Raw genomic sequence first — 11,940 nt, 5'->3', positions numbered from 1 at the left:
ATCCCAGCGTCAGTGTTTGGGTGAACAGATTTATTAGTCTGGCTATATAATGTTTGGACACTCTGCCACTTTATTTCTCAATGTAGCACACATACTGTTGTTGCCTGTGGGTTTCAGACACAAGGACTTTACATGGATCTTTTTTTTTTTTTTTTTTTAAACAGCATTAGCAAGTGATTTTCATAGCAGGGCTTTGAGCAACTGCAGCGCCATCCATTAGAGCGTGACCTTCACTATTAATATATCTGCCTTTCATACACACAAACAAGAAAAATAAGCACAACAATCCCCTGGCACTGGCAGGGAAGAATGAAAAAAAAAAAAAAACGTGGTATCTCTTTGAAGTGAAGGTGAATGGACAGTGAGCCAAAGATTGCGAGGGATTAAAAACGGGTAAATCCTAAATGAACTGGGAGATAAGGGATGGAGAGGGATGAGAGACGAAGGAGGTCAGGCTCTGTAAACGTGCCACGCGACCGGCTCACCACATTGACTGGGGCAGCGGTTTGGCCTCAGGAGGTTTATTGCAACTGGGGGTCTGTCAGAGACTGACACAGATTTTCACTGTAGCATATAGTGAATCCACATTGTATTAATCACAGAGTTCGGATTAGTTTTCGCTGCAAAAACCAATACAACATGGTAGCAGACAGAGCAAAAGCCCCATTTTTTATCATTTACTATCATATAGCATCGCTTGTGTGTGAATGAATGGTTATTTTTGACATGAAAACATGATTCAAAGTGGTGAAATTATCAGTATTTCTTCACGATAATGACCTAATTTAGTATATATGACTCACCTGAGAAGCTCAAGTTGGTAGAGTTAGTGTCACCTTTCAAATATTTTAACTATTTTATTTGTTTCATTTAGGAACATTCATCACTACTGGAAAAGCTACAAACAAAAAGTCACTCTGGTTGCTGTCACATCTTTTTTTTTTTTTTTACTATTTTCTAAACAGGTGAAATGACTCTAAAGTTGTCTTTTAAGGCAAAATTAAAGACAATGCTTTAATCTTTAAGAAGAAAAGAAAGAATAACTAGTTCTTCGACGTGTTGATATCAAGCATTTCTCATTTATTTTTCATTTTCAACATAGAAATATCATTTGAATCTCCTCAAAGAAAATCATTCACAAAACCATTTGCTAATGACACGTATATAAATACATTGATTGAATCATCTTAAATCATCGGTAAAAATTAAATGAAGAAAAAAAAAAGAGAAAGGCGTCTGCTGCCACGGCGACATTTCATTTTGTTCTTTATGATCTATCAGGTCTACCAACAACTATGTACCATCACCAGCTGATCAACACTGTGATGCGCTAAGCTGACCGACAAAGGTCCTGTTCATTTTCCACTAAACCGGATGCCCACAGAAAACACTGCAATTATTCTCCTATTACAGTATATACACTGAGTGGTGCTCCAGGACCAAGTACGAACAGTTAAAGCAAGAGATTGTTCATTTCATTTCATGTACACAAGTACTATTATCAAAGTCATGCAAGATGAAATTAATTCTGACATCAAAACTTGCAAATTGGATGGAAATTATAAAAAAGGTCGTCAATGCACTTTCTATACAACTACAGGTTAAGGCAATAGAATTAATTGTAAAAATGTTCAGTCAATTAAATTCCTGTTATATATACTGTGTGTGTGTGTTTGTGTGTTGTTTTAAACCAACTTTAATGTGGATTTAAAGCTGCTATGTACGTCTTCATTCTCAATTTATGTCAAAAAAACTTTTTTTTTTTTTTTCCCCGTCATAAATCCTGGAAGTCAGTAACAAAGCAAGAGTTACACATTTCACATTCAGCAAAAAGGTAGAAAAAACAATTCATCTACATCAAAAAGGAACTCAATACAGCCTTTTGCACAGTGCAATCACAGAAACTGGAAAAAGCCCTTACAATCTGTACATAATGGCATGGCTTTTTCTAGCACAAAAAAAAAGAAAGAAAAAGGTTTTTAAAAAATCATGTAGAGTGCAGAAGGAACCATAAAAATCAATGCACAGTCTAGTCTGATAAAAATCAACATACTCAGAAAGATAAAAAGTAGAAGGGCAATACTCAATAGTGCTACTGCATTATGGGATAATCCCACTGCTCCTTAACTTCACATTACAGTGCCTCCTGGTGGTTGACATCAGTTACTATGCTCTCCAGTCCCCAGTATGAATCCAGGATCAGCTTTTTATGCCCAAATTCTAAATGTAGCTTTGAAAAAAACACGTTTATCTGATCCAAAAGTAAATAAAAAGTTCTGCTGTCCATTTGTATGCCCGATGTCTCCCAAACTATCATCATAGTTTCAGTAAAATATGGCTAAATATGCTGCTTCAGTGTCTTGCTTTCCCGATCTCTAAAGCTCTGAAGCTCAAATAGTAGAATATCAATATTTTGGCAAAACTATGAATGTTTGGAACATACTATCGTATAGATGGGAAGCAGGAAGGTGGATTACACAGCAGGAGCGGTTGTGGAGAAGATACTTTTTTCCTGCTGTCGCTGACATGTTTTTCAACCTGACCACAGCTGCCGTTCCTCATAAAGGAGCAAACTACACCGTCAACAATGATGTGAGTGTTTGTACTCAAAGGAAAGATTTCAGGGGAAAAGGTTAAGTTTGAGTCTGTTTTACACTCATATGTCATAGGTACAGTTTATCCATACAGGCTGTGTAATGATATCTTCATAGAGCGACTACGCTGTAAGAAATATGGTACGAATGGAAAAGATGCGTACTCTCTGTGACATGCAAAAATGGATTCTGAACTTCAACCGAAACTATAATGAGGCTTTGGCAGTTTGACATATTTGTCTTGACAGTCGCATGTAGGTTACTGCACATGTTTCGTCCCAGCAACAAACCTACATGCAAGTACCGGGACGTATCCCTCCGCCGCAGCTCAGCAAGGAAACACAATGAGGGAACAAAAAAGACAGTTACTTTGGAAAAATACTCATCAGTTTGTCTCACACTAGCTTAGCTGAAGTTCAGAAGGCATTTTTGCATAGAACAAGGTATCACTTCATGGCCTGAGTGTACAGATGGTATGTGAGTGTTGTATTAAGATAGACTTGTAAAAATCCAAACCTATCCTTTAAAACTGATCTGAGATCAGCACTCATAAGCAGTTTGCTCTCACACATTTAATTCATATCAGGACGGCAGCATTGCAAACAAAACAAAGTGCAACATTTGGGGGAAGCAAAAAAAAACAACAAAAAACAAGCGCCTCTCGTGTAAATTAAATTTTCTTATAGCAAAAAAATAAAAATGAAGAAAACCCGTTTTTGTATTTTTGGGTTAACAATGATAAACATACACTCTTGGAGGGAAAAAAAAACACTTGTGATGCCATTAAAAATATGAACATAAACATGTACCTCCACTGCAAGTTCCACCTCTCCTGAAACTCCAATCTTTTTTTGCAGTGTAGCAAATAGTGCAAATTAGGTAAGATTTAAGTCCATAGGACCACATTTCATCATTTTATTTAGTCAAGCAGGTGATATCCACTGCTTGTTCTCGTTTTATTTCGGTAACTGATAAACTGTTAACGTATCTTAGAAAGAAACTCTGTACCTGGTAATTATTGCATGTGACACATTTAACAATCATTTGCATAAGTTGTGTATTAGACCTGTGATGTGACTTCATGTTTCCCTTCGGACCTTTTTCTTTTGGGAGGGCTTCGGAGGCTCCACGATCTGCTCAGACTTCTCTGTAAGGACATGAAAAAGAAAAATAGGAAATAAGAAATCTATGTTTGAATCCTTCAGAACATATGGATATAAATGACAGTATGTGCTTTAAAGAAATGCATAAAAAAGGAGAGGGATTAAATATTTATTAGAAGCTAGTTAATTATGCATTTTAAACATTTTTTTCCTCACTGTGAGTAGACACAGATTCAGTCAGAACAGTTTAACCTACTCTGAGAGGAGGAAATGTTGGGATTCTGCTTTTTGGAGGCCAGCACAGGAAGCTCTTGGGGTTTGGGTACAGTGGGAGGCGCTGCGCTCACCGTCTAAAAATCAAACAAATACAATGACATTACCAGAACAAGGAAAATACACACTTTCATATGATGTGAATATGTACAAATGAATACAAATGTTTTACACTTTTGTGCAATCTGACAGCTTGATGGTTTTTTTTTCTTGCCTGAGCCTCAGATGCAGCCTCCTCTTCTGTTTTCTTCTTCTTTCTTCTCCTCTTCTTGGATTTGGCTGCTCCCCCAGCAGGATCCTCAGTGTCCTTCTCATCCTCTGATACCTGCGATAACAAAAACAGATATTCAGATTGTTTGAAAATTAGGAACACTAAATTCTGGTGACAGTGATATTCATGGCAGGATTGACACTACGACAATACATCTAATCACTAAAGAGGGTCAAAGGCAATCTGTTGCAGATTTTTATCATATGGCTATTTAACATGTTGGCTTTTGTTTTGCTTCCTTAACAATGTGACACAGTAAAATCCAGAATTTTAAAAGCCTACTTCACACGTTATCAAGATTTTCAGGCCATGCCTAATAATAGGGATAATTTAGAAAACAGATTTAAATAGCCATGTGGAGGCCCTGAAGATAAAGCAGTGAATGTGAGTGTCAGTCAGACCTTGCTGGGAGCGGGCTGCTCCTTCACTGGAGGCGCTGGTGTCACCAACACGGGAGGCTCTTCATAGTTTCCCCAGTGCTCTGATGGGGCATTCCAGTCGGAGCTGGGGTCCACTGCTGCCACTCCATCTTAAAAATTAACATCAAAAGGATGGTCGTTAGATACAAAAAAAATGTATATGCATCTCTCTGAGTGGATACTTTTTGTATAATAAGCCATGTATTTAGTTTTAAGATGTGTTAAGATTCAGGATGACACTGTGCCCAGCATTATCACTGAACATTTTTACATTTTTTCCCCAATCTGGAGTTATTGGAGAGGGTGTGGGAGAAGGAGAAGAAGGAGAAGAAGAAGAGGAACAAAAAGAAGAACTTTATTGGTATGCTGAAGGGGTTGCTGAAATACTCACTGAATCCAGACCATGCTTCGTCAACTTCAGGGTGTCTCGCCCACTGCAGCCCAATTGAATTTGATACTGAATCTAAGAGAGACAGAAGGTAAATAAGAGAATGAGGGAGGTGAAAACTGTAAACTGGCCATGATTTATATATATATATATATATATATATATATATATATATATACAAAATAATGGTAGCTTTTAAATTGAAGCGAAAAACTAGGTAAGATTTGGATTACAGATATGGGAAGTAAGTCTGGTTTATGACTGGGAGATAAAGCTGATAGTTAATCACTGTAACAACCTGTGGTGTTAAGTCCCAGCATGGAGAACGACACGGGGTTGAGGTCAGTTTTATTTCGGCCATTGATACCACTCCACGCTGCTGAAGAGATCATACAGAAAGACAGATTATTATTTTGTTAGAATGCTGTTCCGGTAAACAAACAAAAAATCACAGTGAACACAAAGCTTAAATTTGATTTTATAAAAGATTCTGCTTAGTCAGAATTTCATTGTGTCAAATATGAGTGTTGCATTGTGTTTTGCTTACAGTCAATCACAGCCACAAAGATGACAAAGGTCACTGCAGAAAACAAACCCTCTTCTTATAAAAGTATTTTTCTTTAGGGGTTTTTTGCTGTGGCTAGTGGTTAGTTTGAATTTGGATTCTAAATGATTTACCCACCTGTTGACAAAGCCTCTAAGAGTAAAGTTTTCACAATGCATCAGTAAAACTCCCACTCAGTTTTCATTTTACTAGCAATACCACTTCTGCCCAGTAGAGGGCTCAAAATTATTATAACCTGAGTGAAATTAAACTCAAAGAATAATCTAATTGTGGATCTTTTGGTCTTCAAAATGGCAGTGTTTGTGTTTTTGTGTTGTTAGGATTAGCCTAACATAGCCTTTTTTGACTTTATAGCACTGTGGGAAATGCTGAGATAGTAACGAAAGCTTTGATCACATTGAGATAATTTAAATACATTTAAAAGTGAGATTGTTCAGTCCCCCTAATACAGAAAGGACGAGTCCTACAGCGTTCATCTAATATGGATGTGAACATCTTTAGAGCTGAAAGCTCATAGTCACTGTTTCAACTGTTTCATATCAAATCTAACGTGCTGAGTAGAGCCAAAAACAATTAAAACCTCACTGTTTTAATATTTAAAGACTGCATTGTAGATTCTGCTGTGTTTCACGCCACTATCAATATTTATATTTGTGGTGGAAAAGGTCTACACAGGTCTAGGTGCTACCTTGAGTCTCCTGCGCCCAGGACTGGGGTTCAGGTTGGGTCCTGTAATGTGGATTTGTGTGGATGGCACTCCACTTAGTCCCCTCCATGGTACCCATCTGACCCGGGATCTTCAAGGAAATCTCGGTCCACCGTCCGCCGTTGACTGAAGGCTCCTCTCTCCAGCTGGAGGCCACTGAGCCACCAGCTGCCTCCCCTTTGCCAGCTTCTCTTGAATGCAGGGACTCTGAAACAAGGAGTGGGGGAAAATATGCTTGAGTACCATGAACTATTACTAGATCACTACTGTTTGGCACTAAACTAACTGTTCACATGAAGGTTGTGATAACAATGTATGTTCATCACATAATAACATAATAACATAATAGAGTGTTTAGGCTTTTTAAATTAAACTATATTTCCATCACTGATGGGTCTAACTGAGGGCCTTTTCACACCTGAAAGTCCGAACCAAGGTTCATGTTTTTGTTCCACTGTATACATTTGATCTGGTTAGTTTGGTTTCACATTACAATTATGTGAGCACACTAAAGAAGTTCATGTGACATACCTTCGTCATCACCCGCATGGGCTGCGTCCCCTATACTTGATTGGTTTGTAGACAGGCGTAAGTCTGTTGTAAGTGTGTTGTCAATTTGGTGGGCAGCCTTATGTCATCGTTTGAATTAATGTAAAAATGTTATATTATTATACTATATATACTACAGTTTCTTTATCTTCAGGTGGCATTGCTCTCCCATCCTCTCTCTCTCATCCTCTCCCAAAATATGTGAAAGTGTCAGCATTTTTATGAGTTTTTTCCAGTTTATTTTTTATAACATCGTCGGTCCATATTTCAATTAAAAACTTGGTCTCCTGCTCTCCACATGTGCTACCGCGGCTCATTTCTTTCTTTTTCCGTGATGATAGCCTGCCAGAACTTCCTGTAATTGGTCCAAAAATCCAAACCATCCAAAAAATGTTTTCACACTAGAAATAAACTGAACCATGGTTCAATTTCGTCGCACCAAGGTTCGGCTGTTTGGTCCGGACCGTGGTCTGGGGGAGGTTTCACACTTGTAATATTGGTCCAGATCAAACTGAAAAGTCCTAAAGTCCAGACCAAACGAGGTAGGTGTGAAAGGGCCCAAAGAGTTGGAGTACTTCTCTGGTTGTGAAAGTGATACCCAATAGCTATATTCTAACATCTGCTAGGTGAATACCATGGTTTCCTCTGTTCTTCTTAGTGTTGGTGGGTGCTGTGGCCGCAGGTGACTCCCCACGGGTCTTGGTGGCTTCCACCAGTCCTGAGCTACCAGAGTCCTCAGGGCCCTTGTCCTTCCTGCGCTGCTGCCTCTTTTCTCGGTTACTGACTTTGGTCTCCCACGCACCTGGTGAACACAAATAAAACAACATCAAACAATTAGGTTACTCCGTATATGCAAAGCAATTATAAAGAAGTATTCTAGATGGTCGATGGTGGGTGAAATTTGGTTGATTATTTAACGAAGAGGCCGGCTACAACAGGAAAAGCTGAATAATATGTGTAAATCTCACAAAAACTGGAGGGGTTAAGTAGGTCGTAGTGAAACCACAATGGGCACATAGTAGTCAGTTTGAAAACGAGAAGTTATTGTGAAATTTCCCCTGTGGCAATAGAGTGTTACCATCGTCAGGTTCCTTCCCATCATTTGTAGACACATTCTGGGCCGGTTTCACATCTGCCTTGGTTTTCTTCTTGTTCTTTTTCACCTGCACTGGTGCCTGTACCTCACGCACCTGCGGACAGACAGAAATAGGTTATACTAAGGTATAGTTAGGGTTATAAAAAGTAGGATAAAAGTTCACTAACAACACATTTGAGCTTTGCCCCCCAAATAAACAGTTTTGGGTGCACTTCATTTTGACAGAAGCTTCTTAAACATACCTTCTCAGTTTTGATCTTTGGGGACAATTTGGAAACCACCTCAGTGACTTTATTTTCCTCTTGAGCCACAGTCACTGGTTGTCCATTGGATTGAGTCTTCTGCCAGACAGAGCAAACAACAAGTTATAAACTCAGTTCACCATTTAAAAGAAAAAGATGAATAATCTAGATAACTTTTAATTTCAACATGAATCTTTAATATATATTTTACAGATGAAGTACCATCAAGCTGATACATGAACATGAGTTTTTGTTTTTAAGGGAACATATTTTTCATTTCTAAAACTATAATTTATTGTGTCTACACTTTATTTGGAGGTTGATAATCTTTACATTATTGGTAACATCTGATTACAAACAGTTTTGACTGTGTGTTGACTGGTACTGGACTAGTTTCTGGAATATAAAGTGCTGTCTGAATAACAAGCTTTATGAAAGATAACGTTGTTCACACATGTGTGAAACATAATGCGTTTTAAATGTTATAAACACAATTAGCAGTTAGCTAATATGGCTGAACAATTAATCGTTTTCAAATCAAAATTGCGATTTGAAACAATGTGATTAGCAAATTGCAAAGGCTGCGATCAAGAGAGTGTTTGTATAGCTGATGTCTGAAAGAAGAAGGCCAGACGTGCATCACCACTGATAACGGATCAAACATTATCAGAGCTGTGGAACTAAATCAATGAACCAGGTTTCAGTGTTTTGGCCACAGGCCTCTCTCTCTGTCTGTGTGTGTGTTCAGTTATGTTTGCTTGTTGTCTTCAGTGTTGTTTTTGCACTTTTGTCTTTTAGATATTATTATTTGAAAGCACTTTGAGATGCATTGTTTGTATAAGTTATATATACATATGAATTATTACTATCTAATGTATTATTATTACAATTATTAATAATAACAACCTGCTTTGCTATTTATTTGCTTTACTTATTATTGTTGATTGTATTGCTTGTTATTGTATTACAGTCTGAAAAATGCATTACTGTACTTTACACATTTAATGTTTTGGTTCATGATTTTTTTTTCTTTTGCAGAAAATGCTGTGAAAGATGACACAAGAGTAAATCAGGCAGCAGGACTTTATGGCTGGCCGTTTCTCGCACAGTTGAAAAAAGAAGACCACACTGAGCGAATTTAATCTATCGGAGCACTCGTTGATTACAGAGTGTCCAACAAGATGGGGCTCAAGACAGAGGATGACTGGGAGGGTGTTGGAGCAGAGCAAGGTCTCGTCTAAGGAAGACACGTCACCTAGTCCCCACTTGGCGGGACACAGGTCCTTGAATCAAACAACAACGCCCTCCGTCCTCTCCAGGAGTTTACAGGTGTCCTCTCTAGTGAAGCGTATGTAAGCGTGTCATATCTGAAGCCAGTTCTGCACCTACTGGCTGAAAACGACAAGGACACCGACCTTACCAAGGCAATAAAGTCAAGAACACTTGGCTACATGGAGGATAAATACAGTGAACCAGCCACACAGGAGCTTCTGGACATCACTTTGTTCCTTGATCCAAGATTCAAGATTAACTACATAAGCGCAGACAATGTCCCAGACATCGAAGCAAGCGTGAAGACTGAGATGGAACAGGTGGCAAGGAAGGTAACTTGTCTTGTTTTTCTGTGCAGAACAAGATGCCACATAAAATATAAGTTATTGTATTTTGATTAAATTGATTGGCAATCTTAATTGTTTACATAAAATCACATTGCATGACTTAACAGCTCTTGTCTCTGTGTTGCAGAAGAAGAGGGTTTGTGTCAGCACCGCAGATGCCGTGCCACAAAGTGTAGCAGGGGCAGAGTCATCCACTGTGAAGAAGGGAAAGCGGTCATTGGGCAGCTTCTTCAATAGCAGTGCTGTGCCCCCTGCTTCATCTGCTGAGCAGTTGGAGGACGCCACGGAAACTGAGCTAAACAGCTACCTGATGACTCCTACCATTGATGGAGAGGAAGATCAACTGGCCTGGTGGAAGGTACACAATGTTAACTTTCCGATACCGAGCAAACTGGCTCACAAATTCCTCTGCATACCAGCCACCAGTTTGCCATCAGAGAGAATGTTTAGTGCTGGAGGCAATGCAGTCACGTGTCAGTGTTCCTGTCTGAAACCAGCAAAGGTTGACATGTTGGTTTCCTCGATAAAAAAATCTGCAAAGAGTGAATAATGAGTGTTGAGAAATAGAGATGTCTGGGAAGCAAGTATTATGCAAGGCTTCTGTTGCTTGGAGTAATTTTAAGATTTTATTTTTTCAGCACTTTATCCTGTACTGGCAGCCTTTGTGAAAAAAGAAAATTGGTCAAAAGTTAAATGCTGGTTATTAGCAAATAAATGTTTTAGTTGGACTTACAACATTTAGATTCCCATTTCTATTATTATATATAGTGATTTCTTCTTTGATAATTATTCTGTGGTTTGTCAGTTTATAAGCTAAATGCTGGATATCAGTAAATAATGTTCTATTGATCACAGATTGTGCAATATTTAGATGATACTCCTGTTCCATAAGTGAATGACCTACCTATTGTTTACAGAAAGGTAGCCTATTATTTTCTCATTGGAATTATTTTTTTATTATTATCATTACTTTATTTTCAACAGTCATAGCTTTTGTGATAATTGTTCTATACCAATTAAAAATGTAATAAATAGCCTACATGTTGGAAGCAATTCATATCTTTAAGTTCTCATCCTTACATTAGATTTTAGAGCAGCTAATATTTTGATGGTATTTCATGTGGTTATGCTCCATCACATGTTTTAAATCTATTACACAGCGAATATGAAACTGAAGCTTGACTTATATCGCACATCAAATCGCAACATCTGTCAGAAAAATCACTATTAAGTTAGATATTTCCCCCCAAAACCGTTCAGCCCTATTATGTAGTGCTTTAGATGGTAACGTTAATTATCTTTAAAAGTATTGGCTAGGTTTTATGTTTTAACTGCTCGCCATAACTATCATCTCATATCTTTAGCTAACAGGTTTATTTTTGACATTTTGATAAGTGGGTCGAATAAATAAGCCCCTGAATAGCTTAATTTACGTTGTGTAAACAATGTTGGCTATAAAGATGATGCTAATTAGCTATATGTTTAATTTGTACTGCTTCTGTAGATAAAATAATGCTGGGTTTAATGTGTAAGTAAGCTAACAGCAAGGAGAACAGTTTCGTTTAGCATGAAGTACAACCGTTAAAACTTCACGTCTTTGTTTTTAATTCAGCCACCGTGATTCAGAGTAACGATACCTTTTCCAGCGTTTTCTTTCTGTTCCTCTTCTTTTGTTCCTCTGGTTTAGCAGTTTTAGCGAAGTGGGCCTTAGCGGGCTCACCGCTGCCTTGGGTGACCGGGCATCCCCGCTTTTTCCCGACGAGCAGAGCGCCGCAGACGGCGGCCAACAGCAGCCCCACGGCGGCCGTAGTCAGGACGACCCACGTCGGGTATAGCTCGGGCTTCAGACCCAAATCTACCCCAAATTGAGCCCTAACATACCCTTCTCCGGAGGACAGGAGATCCTTCAAACGACTGGAAAGCAGCTCGGCTTTTTCCAGCGCAAAGCCTCGCAACTCTCCTGCCATCTTTCCTAATAGCTAAAAAAAAAAGAAAAAAAAATGTAGCTAGCTGTTAGCTATCATCGCCGTATGCTAAAACGGAGGAGTGGCTAATTTAATGTGACGGTTGAAATCTCAGTGAAACTACAATCCGCAGTTAATGATCTTAATGTTA

The 11,940-nt window shown here is 38.5% G+C and overlaps 1 protein-coding gene across 3 annotated transcripts; it reads right to left on the bottom strand.

Moving 5' to 3' along the window:
* Positions 1-1,059: 1,059 nt before the first annotated feature.
* On the bottom strand, positions 1,060-11,901 carry mtdha (metadherin a). 3 transcript variants are annotated; one of them, XM_067612760.1, is made up of 11 exons: positions 11,463-11,901; positions 8,207-8,305; positions 7,947-8,058; positions 7,503-7,670; positions 6,302-6,526; positions 5,347-5,424; positions 5,052-5,123; positions 4,643-4,770; positions 4,185-4,295; positions 3,954-4,047; positions 1,060-3,741 (listed from the first exon to the last, which is right to left on the bottom strand). In XM_067612760.1, the coding sequence occupies exons 1-11, from the start codon at positions 11,790-11,792 to the stop codon at positions 3,674-3,676; spliced, it is 1,485 nt and encodes a 494-aa protein (XP_067468861.1). In that variant the 5' UTR covers positions 11,793-11,901; the 3' UTR covers positions 1,060-3,673. The 3 variants fall into 3 exon arrangements, with proteins under 3 accessions (XP_067468861.1, XP_067468860.1, XP_067468859.1); XM_067612759.1 differs by having other exon boundaries at positions 5,347-5,427; positions 8,207-8,302; XM_067612758.1 differs by having other exon boundaries at positions 5,347-5,427; positions 11,463-11,898.
* Positions 11,902-11,940: the final 39 nt, after the last annotated feature.

The sequence above is a fragment of the Thunnus thynnus genome, chromosome 15, assembly GCF_963924715.1.
Source record: "Thunnus thynnus chromosome 15, fThuThy2.1, whole genome shotgun sequence".
Lineage (NCBI taxonomy): Eukaryota > Metazoa > Chordata > Actinopteri > Scombriformes > Scombridae > Thunnus > Thunnus thynnus.
Note: the sequence above shows the minus strand (reverse complement) of the source record. Positions and strands in the feature narration are given on the sequence as shown.